Here is a 15,232-nt window from a genome sequence, read left to right as displayed (position 1 = left end):
CAAAGACGCAGCATGGCTTTTATGGCAGGACCTTCAGAGCATCGCAAACTTGGTCCGTATGTTGGCACCCATCGTAGTCTAGAATGCGATGGAGAAGCAGGGAGAGGGCAGGCCTCCCTCCTACAGGCCTTTATGGCAGGGCCATGATCATAGCGATTTCATTCCAGGGAGGCCTCAGGTTGTTTTGACGCCAGAAACCTCTGACATATACTGCACGCGGGACACCACCCGGGAGTCAAGGGTAATGAAACTTCTCTCTTCAGTCCCCAAGGACTCTCTCTTGGGATGCCTTTTAACGCACTGGAAACAATTCAGATTGCAAGATTTAAGGGGAAAAAAACAAGGGTTTTCTTTTGTGACACTGCATGGCCTCAGTAGGGTCTATTGGTTAGATCTCTTTTGCAAGAAACAGGGCAAATGGCCAGAGAGACCCTATGCCCAGGCCTTGATGTCTCTACTTCAGGACCCTGACTTAAGGGCCTCTGGCAGAATGTATTTGTCAGAATATGGTTTGGCTAGCAAACTCCTTCCTGACATATTGGATCATAATTGTGTAAACAGGTGTCCTCTGAATAAAACCAGGTTGCTGGAGGAAATACAGGTCATCCCCGACAAGGGACACTCTGACTCTCATTCTTTCTCATTGTTCCTCCTAATAGATCCTGGTTACTCTAGCAATATGTGGGGGCTTTGCCCTCATTCATTTCCTGGGTTAACGGCTGTAATTGGAGCCAATAGTCTCTGATTAGTCTACCTCAGGATGGGACTTTATGAAATATTCTGAAGCAGTTGCCAAAACTCCTTCTGTTTCTGGTAAGTTCCCTGTCTTCTCTGGCCTGACATGGACTGCTTATTTCCACTTTGGTGGGAAAAAATACATGATGTCTCCTCATCTGTCTGAGCTGACAGGTTTTAGAACCAGGAACCCTTTTTCTCTGCCTTCTGGCGACACTTCGCCTCTTCTGCCTTCCCTTCCTCTCCTCCTCCTCCTATCTCTGCACCACCTCGGGGGCAGCCTGCATACACCGCCCACTCAAGATTTCCCCAGTGGCACCCCTAGTAAAAATTAACAATGGATTGACTTTTAAGTGGACACAGGTGGAACATAATTCTGTATGTATGTATGCATGTATGTATGTATTTATTTATTTTTAAAGATTAAAAAAAAAATTGACACAGAGAGAAACAGCCAGAGAGGGAGGGAACACAAGCAGGGGGAGTGGGAGAGGAAGAAGCAGGCTCCCAGCGGAGGAGCCTGATGCGGGGCTCGATCCTAGGACAGGATCACGCCCTGAGTTGAAGGCAGATGCTTAACAATTGAGCCACCCAGGCGCCCCAAAATTCTGTATTTAAACTAATTTAAGTTTGTTGATTTAATTAAGACACACATATATTTAGAATTCTTAGCATTAAATATGAAACTTTTATTCTACCAAGGTTTGCTGAAGGTCAAATAAGCTAATGTTACCTCTGTTGCAGTTTGTCAGCAAAAAGAGGACGTAAAATGATGGTTAATTTTGTTTGTCTCAAAGTTTTCATGGGTAGTTGTTAAGGCAGCTTTCAAAGTCTTTGGCAACATGAACATTTAAAGTTTTGTTTGGATAATCAATGGGATTGGATTCATTGGACATTTAGGCCTTTTCCAAATGAGAAAAAATACTGAAGCATTGATTACTGAACTTAGGTTTGTGCTTTTGGCTTCTTATTGCTGAGGATACTTGGGTCTGTCGTTAAACATGCTTTGTGCTTTATTAAAAGATTGTACTATGAAAAAAATCTATGTTTTTAAAATTGTGAAATGTATTTATAAATTTGCTATTGAAAAAATTCTGGCCGTTCACAACTGGTTACTATTATTTAGTTTTCACTGGAGACTAAGGTTTCCAAGGGTGCAAAATTCCGCTAAATGTCATCAAGACTGATGGAAATAAGGGAAGCAACTTTGAACGAAAAAGTTATAAAAGGTTTATGGAGGGGAATCTTTGAAAAGGAATTTTTTAAAAAGATTTTATTTATTTATTTCGTAGAGGGAAAGAGAGCAAGCATGAGTGGGGGGAGGGGGAGATGGAGAAGCAGACTCCCTGCTGAGCAGAAAGCCCCATGCTGGGATCATGACATGAGCTGAAGGCAGACTGACTGAGGCACCCAGGCACCCCTGGAAAGGAATTTTATATGTGGTCAGGGTTAAAGTTAAAATGAAAGGATTTTAAATGTACACTGGTATAAGATTGAAATTCTGCTTTTCTCTCTCTTCAAAAAAGTTTTCTTGAGGGGTGCCTGGGTGGCTCAGTCCTTAAGTGTCTGCCTTCAGCTCAGGGCATGATCCTGGGTCCCTGGGATCGAGCCCCACATCAGGCTCCTCCCCTAGGAGCCTGCTTCTTCCTCTCCCACTCCGCCTGCTTGTATTCCCTCTCCTGCTGGCTGTCTTTCTCTCTGTCAAATAAATAAATAAAATCTTTAATAAAAAAAAGTTTTCTTGGATGTTGGTTTGCACTTGATAAGAAAATATGAAAAAGGTTTTATTTTTGTTTTTGTTTGTCTGCCCAGAAAAACAAAACTTGTTTTCTCTTTATCAGGTCTTTGATTAAGTAAATCTCAAGGTTAAAGGAGCTGAGTTTTGCTAACAGCTATATAACCCTACATACCTGCCTTTTGAATCTCTTATTGTCACCTTGTTTAAAGGTTAAGTAAATAATTAAATTATAAGCTTTGTAATGATCTGTAATCCACTATTCAGACATGTGCTTTATAACTTTCTGAGGTTTCTTTTAACATACTTCCCAAGGTTTAAATTGTAAATGAAGTCTTTTTGACTAATTAGTCTTGTTTATTTGGTATGTTAAGTTACTCTGGAAGCGCTGTTAAACAAATAATAAAACTTAGGTTGTATTGCTTGGGTAAATGCTGTAACTATTTTAGAGATTATATGCAATTCCCAAAGTTTTAATATGTTCTGGTATAAGGCCATCACTTAATATTCTGATTACTGATGAGCTATGTGTCACAGAAATGACCAGATTTCCTTGTCAGCTATATTGTAACCTCTCATCAGATCTCTCACCATGTCCATTCTTGAGTCTTTTATCATTTATAGTTATTGTTCTTATTCTCTTGTGAAATGTGTTTCATCTTCAAGGAGATTCATAAAAAAGGCTTTTGACAAATACGGGTTTTTAGTATCTTTAAAATCCTAAAACTGAAATTAGTAAAAATTTACAGAACTAACTGAAAGCTGCATTCACACCGAACCAAGAATTAGTAACATGGGACTAAATGAACTGAAGAAGATGATTATGGTTTTTGTGACTCTTGTTTGAAATATTGCTGGTTCTCTAATGTTTGCTCTTCCACATTAAGGAAGCTTTCTCTTAAGATATCCATGATGTCTTAGGAAATAGGATAAAATATTCCTCTCTGAACAAACTGAAGCACTTAACTTTTCTCTCTAGCAGAACCCTCTGAAATTCAAAAGGTCTCAATAAGTATTCTTTCTTCCTTGGCAATCATAGTCATTTGCATAGGTTCAATAAGAATCTATTCTCCTTGCAACAGGACATCATTGGAAACATTAGTTATTTTACCAAGTCTGTGACTGGAATATCATATTTGAGAGACCTGCATAGACTCAGATGTGACCAGACAGCTTTAAGGAACTAAGGTTGACTTTGTGAAGCATGAAGCCAATAGAGCTCCACGGAAATGTTGGCCTGATACCTTGCTTACAGAATTTCCAGCAGCCTTACCGGGTGAGTAAAGAATGTCACTTCCTGGCAGGTGCAGGAACTTCAGGATACCCTGGGGACCTCTGAAAGAAGAATTCACCCAAATATACAGGTATTGCAGGGATGTCTGATGGCAAGTATTTGGCTTGATTTCTGGCCTAAAGAGGCTACTAAAAGTTCAACCTGGAGATTCCTTACAAAAAGTTCCAGGAAAGTAGATTCTAAAAAATCTGTATCATCAATCACTAGTCTTGCTGAGCTTATGTAAATAATTAGGCCAAGTTTGTTAAAACTGGACTTGTTTTTCAAATGAATCAGTCTTGATTTGGCTATCTCTGATTTAAAATGAGGGTGATTATAGACTACAGAGAAAATGTTTCAATAACGCATCTTTGTAGATAATCTATTTTAAGCATTGTGACTCAAGAAAACTGGATTAGTTTTTTAAAGGTAGGGCTTCTCAGAATGAGGATTGCCCCAAAACAACCAATAGGGTTAAGTCCCTTTGAGTTACTCTATGAAAAACTTTTTCTCACTGTAGACCTATCAATAGATGGATACTACAAAGTTCTGTTAAATTATTCCCTTGAGACCAGGCTAATTCATAAATCTCTAAATGAATACGCAAACTACATCCTCCCTAAACCTGATAGTCACTAGCAACCCACTCCATATAAACCCTGGAGACATGGTTTATTTAAAGGGTTGGAAGTCTAATACAGCAGGGGATTTTTTTTTTTTAAAGATTTTATTTATTTATTTGACATAGATAGAGACAGCCAGCGAGAGAGGGAACACAAGCAGGGGGAGTGGGAGAGGAAGAAGCAGGCTCCCAGGAGAGGAGCCTGATGTGGGGCTCGATCCCATAACGCCGGGATCACGCCCTGAGCCGAAGGCAGACGCTTAACCGCTGTGCCACCCAGGCGCCCCATCAGGGGATTTAACTCCAAAATGGAAGGGCCCCTACAGGGTCCCATTATGTGCTCCCACTGCAATACAATTAGAGGGGCACTCTTCATGGCCTTTAGATCTAGAATAAAAGCTGTACCCCCTTCTCAGGAGACCAATGAGCAAACTAATGTGCCTTCTTATTCCTGCGAACCTGTGGAAGACCTCAAATTTCTCTTTAAATGACAATAAAGGACTGGAGAAAAATTTTAGTTAACTATCAATGCCATTTTTTTTTGGGCTTCTCTTTCTCATTATAATATTAACCTCATTTTGTTGTCTTTCTGGTGTCTGCCTGCCAGGTCCCAAGACTTCTTCACTGCCATAACTTCCAATTGACAGATAACCCTTTCTACTCAAGGAGGTTCCCATATGTTGCCTACCTTGGATTGGCCACCTCTGCCTTTGGTAACTCCTATACATATAAATTCCCCAACTGACCCATGTTGACCCATAGGTGGGGACATCTCTACGCCCCTATTCAGCAGGATGAAGTTACAGAAGATAAGCCCTTCAGTCCTCAACAACCTTAAAGATTAAAGGGTCAGAATTGTTCAGGGAGAATGATGTGGGGGAACAAAGGCAGAAGGAAATGTAGATAAAATTAAATTTCCTTATAACCTACAGTCCATTGACAAAAACTTGAAGCAGGCAGAGTATAACATTCCTCTAGGAAACTCCCAGCTGTCTAAATGTTCATGCTTTGCTAGAGGGGAAAACAACCTTAGCTTGACAATGGCAAGTCCTCCAGTATCCTATGAATCCTCTTTAGTATATATGAAAGTCCTTTTGTAAACTTCCCTTTACCTCCCAACTCCCAAGTATATAACTGGTTGCTCCTCACCAGCTGGGGCAGCAGTTCTTTCTGTCCATCGGTCCTATCCCCATGCTTTAATTAAAGCACCTTTCGCACCGAAGATGTCTCAAGAATTTTTTCTTGTCATGGGCTCGGAGTCCCTCGCCCCACCATTTCAAATCACTTCGGCCTCAGGCTGTGTGCAGGCAGGACTGATCCTTGCGTCAGGCATGGTTATTACCATTAACTCATCCGTCTACGACAACCCTGCTGGTTCCCTTCTCTGACTTATGTGCCCTCCTGTCCTCCTGCTGCTCTTAGGCTGAACCATATGAAACCACTAATGTTTGTTGCGGGTGTTTCCACTGTTTCTGTTTTAAAAAATGGCAATTTCATACGATTCAACCTAATGTTGCCCACGTTTGAAAGAAGAGAAATGGATGCTTGGAGTGGTTAAGTAATTGGCCCTAAAATCTTGTGCTCCATAGCAGTATTAGGATTCAAAATCCAGTTTGCCTCCTGAAATTCTTAGTATGATACTTTTAACCAAATATTAAGAGCTCAGACCTAAAAACCAGCCACTGGGTTTGGAGTATCAGTTCATCCACTTACTGGCCTGTGCCTTTGACATATTTTCCTCTCTGCACATCAGTCTTCTCATCTGCAAAATGGGGATAACAATAATGCAATTATTGTCCCATGTGTAGGGTTGCCCTGAGGATCTGAATGAGGAATTCTAAGTACAGAGTGTATGTAGACAGTGTCTGGCACTTGATAAGCATTTTATAAAGGTGAGGTATTATCTTCAGGTTTCCTCTAATGCTTTTTTTCTCCCGCTTGAGTAAATCTACCAACACACACCACCTTTGTGTGATAGCATAATGCCACGGAACCGAGAAACTTCATAGCAAAAGACCTTATTATAATGTCAGTAGGTATGGGTTGAGCGGTGAACTCCAGGGCTGTGAGCTTCTCTCAATTTCCCTAAATCACTGAAACTGCAGTTTCGCGTTAACACTACGAGATTCCCCCCCTTTTCTTTATTTTTTTAAGGGGGTAGTGGGGGCTGACACTTCTAGGGAGTACAGCTGTGATTTATCATTCTTCATACCGAGCCAAAAATCCTCCAGATAAAGGGGACGCAGCCTGAGAGGAGGCCCGGGCAATTCTTGTAAACAGTCCCTAAATAAATCCTGGCGGGGGCGCGGGAAATTCCACCTAGTTAAAAGTCTAGGAAACGGTGTCAAGTTCACCCCAGGAGGGCTCTGGTGAGGAAATCCCCATCTCCCCTGTCCCAGAAACCGCCTCAGGTTAAAGTCACTGTCTAAAGAGAGTTTGGCGCATTCGGGTTCATTTTGGGGCCACTCCTTAATCTCAGGGAGCACAGCCTGTCCCAGGCTGCCCGGAGCCATCTAGAAGCCACACGCAGCACTCCCAGAGTCACCGGGGCGAGGACGACGGGGTGCCCCAGTGCTCCCGCGGGCGACGGGTACAGGGCGTGGTCTGGGCTGGCGCCCCCCGCGGCTCCTTTAAGGGCGGGCCGCCGCGGCCCACGTGTTCCGTGACGTCAGAGCAGGAAGTGTTTGAGGAAGTCGCGCTGGGCTGGCAGGTTTAAGATTCCCGCATTTTAATGTCTTCGGGGAGGTGCCAGAGCCCCCGGTTTTGCCGCCCCAGCCCCCGCCTCCCCCGCCCCGGGGAGCGGCTCCCCTGCCCCGCGTCCCTGCCAACAGGTGAGTCCCTCGGGCGGCCGCGAGGGGGGCCCCTGGTGCCACCTGCAGACCCCGTGTCTCCTCTGCACCGGCGAGCTCGCACCTCCCTCCTCGCTTGAGGCTCCCGAAGAGACTTCTGTCGAGTTTAAAAGTCGGGGTTTCCGGCTGTACAAGCCTTTCTCTTGCGCGGGTTGAAGTTGGGAGGCCCGGAACAGCCCTGGCCCGGGTGGTTCCAGGTGGCCGCTTGGAGGTGGTGGCTTTGGGAGAGAGCCATGATTCACGTGTGAAGACACACGTGACCGTGGGGAAACTCAACGTTAGACTCTGCCCCTGCTACCTTGAGCAGAATGCGCGCGGGGCAGGGCGCCCCTTGCTGGAGTCCAGGCTGGGGTACCCTTTCGAGTTTAGGGGGCGTGGAGTAACATCTTCTTTGAGTGACTTTCCTCCCTGCCTCCTTCCACAACAGCTGAGGTGGGGGTGGGGGAAGGTGAGAAAAACAAAAGTTTGCTACCAAACCCCCAAAACAAACCAGGTTTATATACAAAATGAAAACCAGCTGAGTTTTTTGTTCTCTCTCATCGAAGGGCACTGGTATCTCTTACCTTCTCCATCACGAGTTTCTTTTTTTCTTAATCTTAATCTTTTGTCCCCCACACCAAATTGCTTACAGAGTTAGCACGGCATCAGTATGAGCTGGTCACCTTCTCTGCCAACCCAGACATGTGGCGCCTGGGAGATGAAAGAACGACTTGGGACAGGGGGATTTGGAAACGTCATCCGATGGCACAATCAGGTAGGGCCTCTGTGGAGCTGGGAAGAGCTAAAGGCGAGCAGGGGTGGGAGGTGGGGAAGACAGGCTCCCCTCCAATCGCCTCTGCCCCACACTGTGCTGGGTGGGGGGAATGGGGCTCACCTTTGGCCATGGGCTTCTTGGGAGAGAGTGAGAACCGGGAACAGGAAGGGCGTCAGAGCTGCCCAGCTAACTATAAGTTAGTGGTCTCCAAGCTGTATTGACTATGCTCCCCAAATAAATAGTAAGAATATTTTAAGTTTTCAGCTTCAGTTTTATGTATCTTAAATTAGTATTTGTGCTGCCATCACACTATCATGTACTAATATATTACATGTTACAAAACATACAAAAATAGAAAAAAGTTGAGGGATGACCATAGTAAGATATATTTAAGTGTTTAAAAAATTAGTTTAAAAATATTTTAAACATGTACTAATTATGATGCCTTCCCAGTATTGTTTGCATTACTGTACAGTGCAGAATATACCCATCCATATGAAAGTGAGAATTTTTGTTAAGGATAGTGAAAAATCTATGTTTCAAAGAATTTTTATAATTTGGAATTATTTGGGTTGATTTCTTTTTAGATCTGATTAGATCCTCATTGTTTTTACTCCTATGTCTGAAGTGAGTTTCTCATGATACAAGTGTTAGTTCTTCCATACTCCTGTTTGCTTGTGCTGGTGTTAGATGTACTGAGGTTCTCTGCAGGAATTTCTTTAGGCACTTGTCCATTTTATGAGAGTCATTGTATTGAAATTGGATAATATAGTCCACAGTCTACCTAAGCTGGGGCCCCTGTCCACCAGGGCCTGTGGAATGCCCATTTTCCCCTGTTTTACCTCGAGTCCGCAAGTGATGTGTGATCTTCTGAAAAATAATCTGAGGAGGGTGTCATAAAGTTAATATCAGAAAAGCTTAATTTCTTTTTAATTTTTTTGAATTCCAGTTTTGGGTAACCCTGGTGCACATATACCCAATTTGGAGACTGCTGCTCTAGGGAACCTTCAGTCACCAAATAACTAAAGTTAGCTTTCTGACTCCAAAGTTAGACCAGTGAAGTCCTTGAAGGAAAGCCCCTGTTTTTTTTTTTTTTTAAAGATTTTATTTATTTATTCGACAGAGATAGAGATAGCCAGCGAGAGAGGGAACACAAGCAGGGGGAGTGGGAGAGGAAGAAGCAGGCTCACAGCGGAAGAGCGATGTGGGGCTCGATCCCATAACTCTGGGATCACGCCCTGAGCCGAAGGCAGATGCTTAACCGCTGTGCCACCCAGGCGCCCCAGCACCTGCTTTTTGATCAGGGGCTGCTGAGCACTTCGTTGGGCTGAAGGGATGGCAAATTGTGCACCATTTCCCAGGAGCCAGCTGCAGCAGCCAGCGGGAGAGTCATCAAGGCTGCCGGCCAGCCACATGAGAGCGTCATTCCAGACAGCCACCCTCCTTTATCAGTAAATTGGAAAGCATTCTAGGCCCTGCCCTGAGTCCTGTCAGCTCTGAGTAGATGGAACGACTCCTGGGGGAATGTGGGAGCCAGAGCTGAACGGTAATAGAGTACAGTTCTGGAGGTGGTAATTCCCACATTCAACCAGGAAACCACAATTCCAGCAAAGCCTATGGCCGAGCGGGCCATAGAAACACAGCTGGCTCAAATGTGTTCTGGTCTGAGTATAACCATGGGCCTAGCATTACAACAAGAGCCAGATCATTCTATGACCCCACATATACCTGGGCTGGCCTGGGCTCGGCTGCTTCTAGACAGGCTACAGCTTTGAAGATTCTTGACTACAGCAGCTCTCTCGCAGCAGCTGAACTAGAGATGTTTGGTTTCCCTCAGAAGGAGACAGAACTCCTGTGCCATGTGTCTGTCATCTGTAGCTCAAAATGGCCTCCATCTCCTCTGTGAGTTTGGAAAGCTATTATCAAGACAGTATTTGTTCCTGGCTTTATAGATATGGGCCTGAAAAGATGTGTGTGTATGTGTGTGTGTGTGTGTGTATTAGTCTTCTAGAATTACTACTTTCAAGTTCTTTCCCCTGTTCAAAAAACTTAATTTGTTTTTCATTTTTATTTTATTTTTTAATTGAGGTATAGTTGGCATATATTATTATATTAGTTTTAGGGGTACAACATAGTGATTTGACGATTCTGTACGTTATACCGTGCTCACCGTGATAAATACAGTCAGCATCTGTCCCTATACAGTGTTCTTACAGTATTATTGACTGTGTTTCCAGTGCTGTACTTTTCACCCCCCGTGACAAATGGTACGGAAAGTTTGTATCTCTTAATTCCTTCACCTATTTCACCTATCCCCCAACTCTGTCCTTTCTGGTAACTACCAGTTTTCTGGATTTATGAGTCTGTTTTTACTTTTTTGTTGCTGTTGTTTGTTCCTTCATCTGTTTTGTTTAGATTCCACATGAAGTGAAATCATGTGACATTTTTTCCTCTCTTATTTCACTTAGCGTAATACCCTTTATGTCCATCCGTGTTGTCACGAATGGCAAGATTTCATTCTTTCTTATGTCTGAGTATATATTCCATATATATATATATACAATGGAATATTACTATTCCATTACTATGTATTACCATATTTCATATATATATATATATATCTCCCACATCTTCTTTATCCATTCATCTGTTGATGGACACTTAGGTTGCTTCCCTGTCTTGGTTGCTGTAAATAATGCTGCAGTAAACATAGGGATGCATATGTTAGTGTTTTCAAATTAGTGGTTTTGTTTTCTGTGATTAAATACGTAGCAGTGGAATTACTGGATCATGTGATAGTTCTGTTTTTAAGTTTTTGAGGAACCTCCACTCTGTTTTCCACAGTGGCTGCATCAGTTTACATTCCTACTAGCAGTGCACAAGGTTTCCCCTTTCTTCACATCCTCGCCAACACCTGTTATGTCTTGTCTTTTTTTTTTTTTTTTAAAGATTTTATTTATTTATTTACTCGACAGAGATAGAGACAGCCAGAGAGAGAGGGAACACAAGCAGGGGGAGTGGGAGAGGAAGAAGCAGGCTCATAGCTGAAGAGCCTGATGTGGGGCTCGATCCCATAACACCGGGATCACGCCCTGAGCCGAAGGCAGACGCTTAACTGCTGTGCCACCCAGGTGCCCCTATGTCTTGTCTTTTTGATTCTAGCCATTCTGACAGTTATAAGGTGATATCTTATTGTGGTTTTTTGATTTGCATTTCCCTGATGATGAGTGATGTTGAGCGTCTTTTCATCTGTCTGTTTTCCATTTGTATGTCTTTGGAAAAATGTCTGTTTAGGTCTTCTGCCAATTTTTTTAACTGGATTATTAGTTTTTTGGTGTAGAGCTATGTAAGTTCTTTTTGTATTTTGCATATTAACCCCTTATTGGATATATCATTTGCAAATATCTGCTGCCTAGGTTGCCTTTTCATTTTCTTGATGGTTGTTCATTCATTCATTCTTTCTTTCTTTCATTCTTTCTTTCTTTTTTTTTAATCTTTATTTTTTAAAAGCCAAAGCCAAACTCCTCATTCTACCGTTTGAGGCCTCTTCACAGTCTGGCCTCACCCTGTCCTTCTAGCATTACCTCCTCTTATTGGCTCCCAACAAGTTGGTTGGCTGAGCCTTCTCTGGGACAAGCCTCTGTCTCCTGGACGGCTTTACCTAATTCTGCCCATTCCTCCAGGATCAGCTCCAGACCACCTCCTCAATAAACCTGCCATGGACTCTTTCATTCTATGGAAATTAGTCCTTCCATTGAATTCCCTCAGCTCCGCTCATTTGGCATGCTTCATATACTGCGTTTTTGTCTGTGTATAAGAATGTGTCGTCAAGGCTCTAAGTTCCTGGTCAGCAGGGTCCTTTCTGGCTTTGGCTGTCTTTCAGTTCCCCCATAGCAATTGTCTTTATGTTATACACTTGTTAGGTACATAAAGTCATTCACTTGCTCTAAAGATCTTTTTGGAAAAGGGAAAGAGCCATTAATCTATCATTACAAATGTAAGCTCCCAACTGTCATAAGTGTGACAGAGAGAGGGGCCCACAGCAGTGATACCTTATACCAGAAGGTGGGATCAGTCAGGCGGTGAAGGGGAGAAGGCTGCTTCGAGGAAGTGGCGCTTAAGCAGAGACCTGAGTTATTGGTAGAAGTTAGCCAAGCTTAGCCAGGCTAAGAAAGTGGGAGGAGAGTTCCAGGAAGAGGAAGCAGCCTATTCAGAACCCCTGTGGTGGGGCAGGTCTTGGCAAGCAGGTGGGGTGGAAAAGGTCAGCAGGACCAGAAGGGAGGAAGAGGGGAGCCAGGTACAAGGGCGGCTGGAATGTAGAAAGTGACAGTGAGGTCCTGCCAAGAGCTTTTGTTTTGTGTCTGAAGAGCAACAGGAAGCTATTGGAAGGGGGTCTGCTGTGACTGCAGGAAGAGTTTGGAAGGGGCCCAGGCAGTGATGTGCTGGGAAATTGGCTCTTCAGAATAACGTCCTGAGTCGTAGTGTTTACCAGTTTCCACAGGTTAACTACCCCCACCATGGCTTGTTTCAAGCCACTGACAGTTTAATTAGCGGGTCTCACTGAATTCCCGAATGTTTAACAATCTGCTCTCGGAAGAGCTGGTACCAGGATGCCACTGGCACTGCCCTGTCACGTGGGGAGAGCAGTCATGAGGCGTTTGGAGATTGGACAGGTGAGAGATTGGACTGGGCTGGTGGTGGTTGGAGATGGAGAGAAGTGGGCAGATCTAAGAGCTATTTTAGGACTTAGTCGGGAATAGAAGGTGAGGGCGGAGGGAACAGGAGGAGTCAACTTTCACAAATACTTTGTGAAACCTTGCTGATGAGCCTGGCTCAGTCCGGGAAGCTCTCCATCCCCCCCCGCCCCCGCCAGATTGTTCCTTGCGTGGGGAAGTCCTTAGGTCTGCTGTGGGTGCTTCGGAGGTTCTCTAGTTGATGTCCAAGCTCAGAAGAGGAGTAGTGTATTCTTTGGTGGGTGCCCCAGTGTTCAGAGCCTCTTGAAGAAAGCAGATGGGGTAGGGTGGTTTTGGCAACTTAACTCCAGTCAGTATGATGACTATACTTTGCAACCATGTGCATTTCCTAATATTCCATATACTTTATCCTGTCTACAAAAGAGAGACTTTTTAATTCATCACAAGAGTAATTGCATAAAAGAGTCTAAGCATTGGTATCCTCAGTCATATGTGATACCTCGTAATCAGACCCATTGTTTATCGAGTACCTACTGTGTGCCATCATTGGGCTAGGTATTTTGCGTGTTTTATCTCTGGTCTGCACAATAACCCTAAAAGGAAGAACTGGGTTTTTTTTTTTTTTTTTAAGTTTATTTATTTAAGTAATCTCTACACTCAAAATGGGGCTCGAACTCACGATCCCAAGATCAAGAGTCACACACTCCTCCAACTGAGTCAGCCAGGCACCCCAAGAACTATTGTCTTTATTTCTGTTTATCGCTGAGGAAATTGAAGCACAGAGAGGTTAACAAGCCATTTGCCTAAAGAGTCTGAGCTAGTAAGTGAAGAAGCTGGGATCTGAACCTACATTATTCAAATCCCAACTTCCTGCTTTCTCCTCCGTGGCTTGTGGCTTTTCCATGGTGGGTAATCCAAGGTTCCGGACACCCCTAGAACATTCTCATTTCTCTTCAATCAGTCTAAACCATTTTGAAGCACTAAGGGAAAAACTCTCCTTTGAAGGACAACATGCATAAATCTTTCTAAAACATATATTTCTTAGGAAGGGCAGTGTACCAAATGCCCCTACCCCTGTTTCCCTGAGTGTTTGGACTCTGTTACCAACCATGGGCCTTGGCAGTCCTTGCCGTGTCTGTACTCCCTTAAATCCTCAGCTCGAGGGTCAGCACAAGCCATTTATCAGTACAGACTAGATAGGCTGTTTTTTTTTTCCAATAAGACCTTTGTTAAATACAGAGAAAGAAGAAAAAGAGATGACCTGAGTGACCTCAGCCTACAGCACCTTTTGGGAATAAGGGGGGAAAACCGCTTGACTCCCATTCACCCATACCTGGGTTCCAGTCCTGGCTCTGTTTCTTGCCAGCTTCATAGTTTTGGGCCCAAACTTTCCCTATGGATTTTTGAGGATGCTAAGATACTGATATCCTTGGCTCTCAGCATGTCTGGGCATGAAATAGGGCAGCTGCTTTCTGAAAGGATCTGGAAATGTCCCAGGGTGCCTTGCAAATATATTCTGTGTGCACTTTGCTGTGAAAGAGGCTGGGAATTGCTGCCTGGTTTCCCAGGGATGTCTGTGAAGATGACATGAGGTAATGTATGTACTGGCTATTATAAAGCTATCAAAGGTAAGGTGTCATTAATTATCTCTTCTACGAAGCGGTACCAACGTTGACTTGTTTCCTCACTGGACAAGATTAAGCTTACTTCAGCTTATGTGTGTGTTTTGGAAGTCTTAAAGACTTCAGCCAATTCACTAAGGATTTATTGTGCACTGACCCAAGCTCCATCAAGGGAAGAAAAGAAATGACCTTGTCCTCAGTGTGCTTATGCTCTAATTGAGGAGGTAAAAGGAATACTTAGTGGTATATTAAATAGGTCTAAATATGGGCACCAGATTGTGTAGGAATATGAATGGCTGGTGTTTATGGAGTGTGTCCTGTGCCGGCTGTGCTAGATGCTTATCCATATTATCTCTTGAGTGCTCGGGGAAGAGGGAAGGCTTTTTGAGAAAGTGGAACTGGAGCAGAATCTTGGAAGGAGCCAGACTGTAGAGAGTCTGAAGAGAAGACAAATCAGATGGATAGAGTAACAGGTGCACAAGGCCAGAGAAGGGAAATGATGCTACTGTAACGTGCTCAAGGCTCACTCCATATCAGACTCTCCATCTCGTTTTGACTGAGGGTTGGAGTCATCTCCCTCTAATGGGTAAAGACCCAGAAGCTAAAGTAATACGCCAGGTGAAGGAGGAGGGAGTTAACACCCTGACTTCTTTCACCCCACAAGCCCCTGTGGGTGAGTTTGGAAGCCACTATGGCTGTTGGGCGTTTACACCAAAGGTTGAACTCAGCCTTCTTAGCATACTGGTCAGCGCAGTTGAGTCAGGGGTGAAGTCAGGGGTCTGCCCTGTACCTTTTGACTCTCAGGCCTGAGTTCTGTCCCTAGGATCTCTCTAGGCCTAGCTTTGCACTTCCTCTCTGAAGTGTTCATCTAGGAGGGCAGGGCCTGAGAAGGAATGAGCTGGTTATTACTAATTGCCCCCTTTTACCACAATGGCCTGTTGGATGGTT

The 15,232-nt window shown here is 43.9% G+C and overlaps 1 protein-coding gene across 3 annotated transcripts in view; it reads left to right on the top strand.

Moving 5' to 3' along the window:
- Positions 1 to 15,232, top strand: part of IKBKB (inhibitor of nuclear factor kappa B kinase subunit beta) — a 65,674-nt gene continuing 50,442 nt past the window's right edge. Inside the window, exons 1-4 of one of the 3 annotated variants that reach the window (XM_019798707.2) lie at positions 1 to 241; positions 660 to 813; positions 3,553 to 3,746; positions 7,846 to 7,968. In XM_019798707.2, the coding sequence (XP_019654266.1) occupies positions 7,864 to 7,968 (105 nt within the window). In that variant the 5' untranslated portion in view covers positions 1 to 241; positions 660 to 813; positions 3,553 to 3,746; positions 7,846 to 7,863. Of the gene's footprint in view, positions 242 to 659; positions 814 to 3,552; positions 3,747 to 7,027; positions 7,197 to 7,845; positions 7,969 to 15,232 lie in introns of those variants that run through there. The other 2 variants (XM_034647801.1, XM_034647802.1) reach the window with 2 other exon arrangements.

Source organism: Ailuropoda melanoleuca, chromosome 18, assembly GCF_002007445.2.
Source record: "Ailuropoda melanoleuca isolate Jingjing chromosome 18, ASM200744v2, whole genome shotgun sequence".
Taxonomy (NCBI): domain Eukaryota; kingdom Metazoa; phylum Chordata; class Mammalia; order Carnivora; family Ursidae; genus Ailuropoda; species Ailuropoda melanoleuca.
The sequence above is the reverse complement of the archived record's forward strand: the minus strand, read 5'-3'. Positions and strand labels throughout refer to the sequence as shown.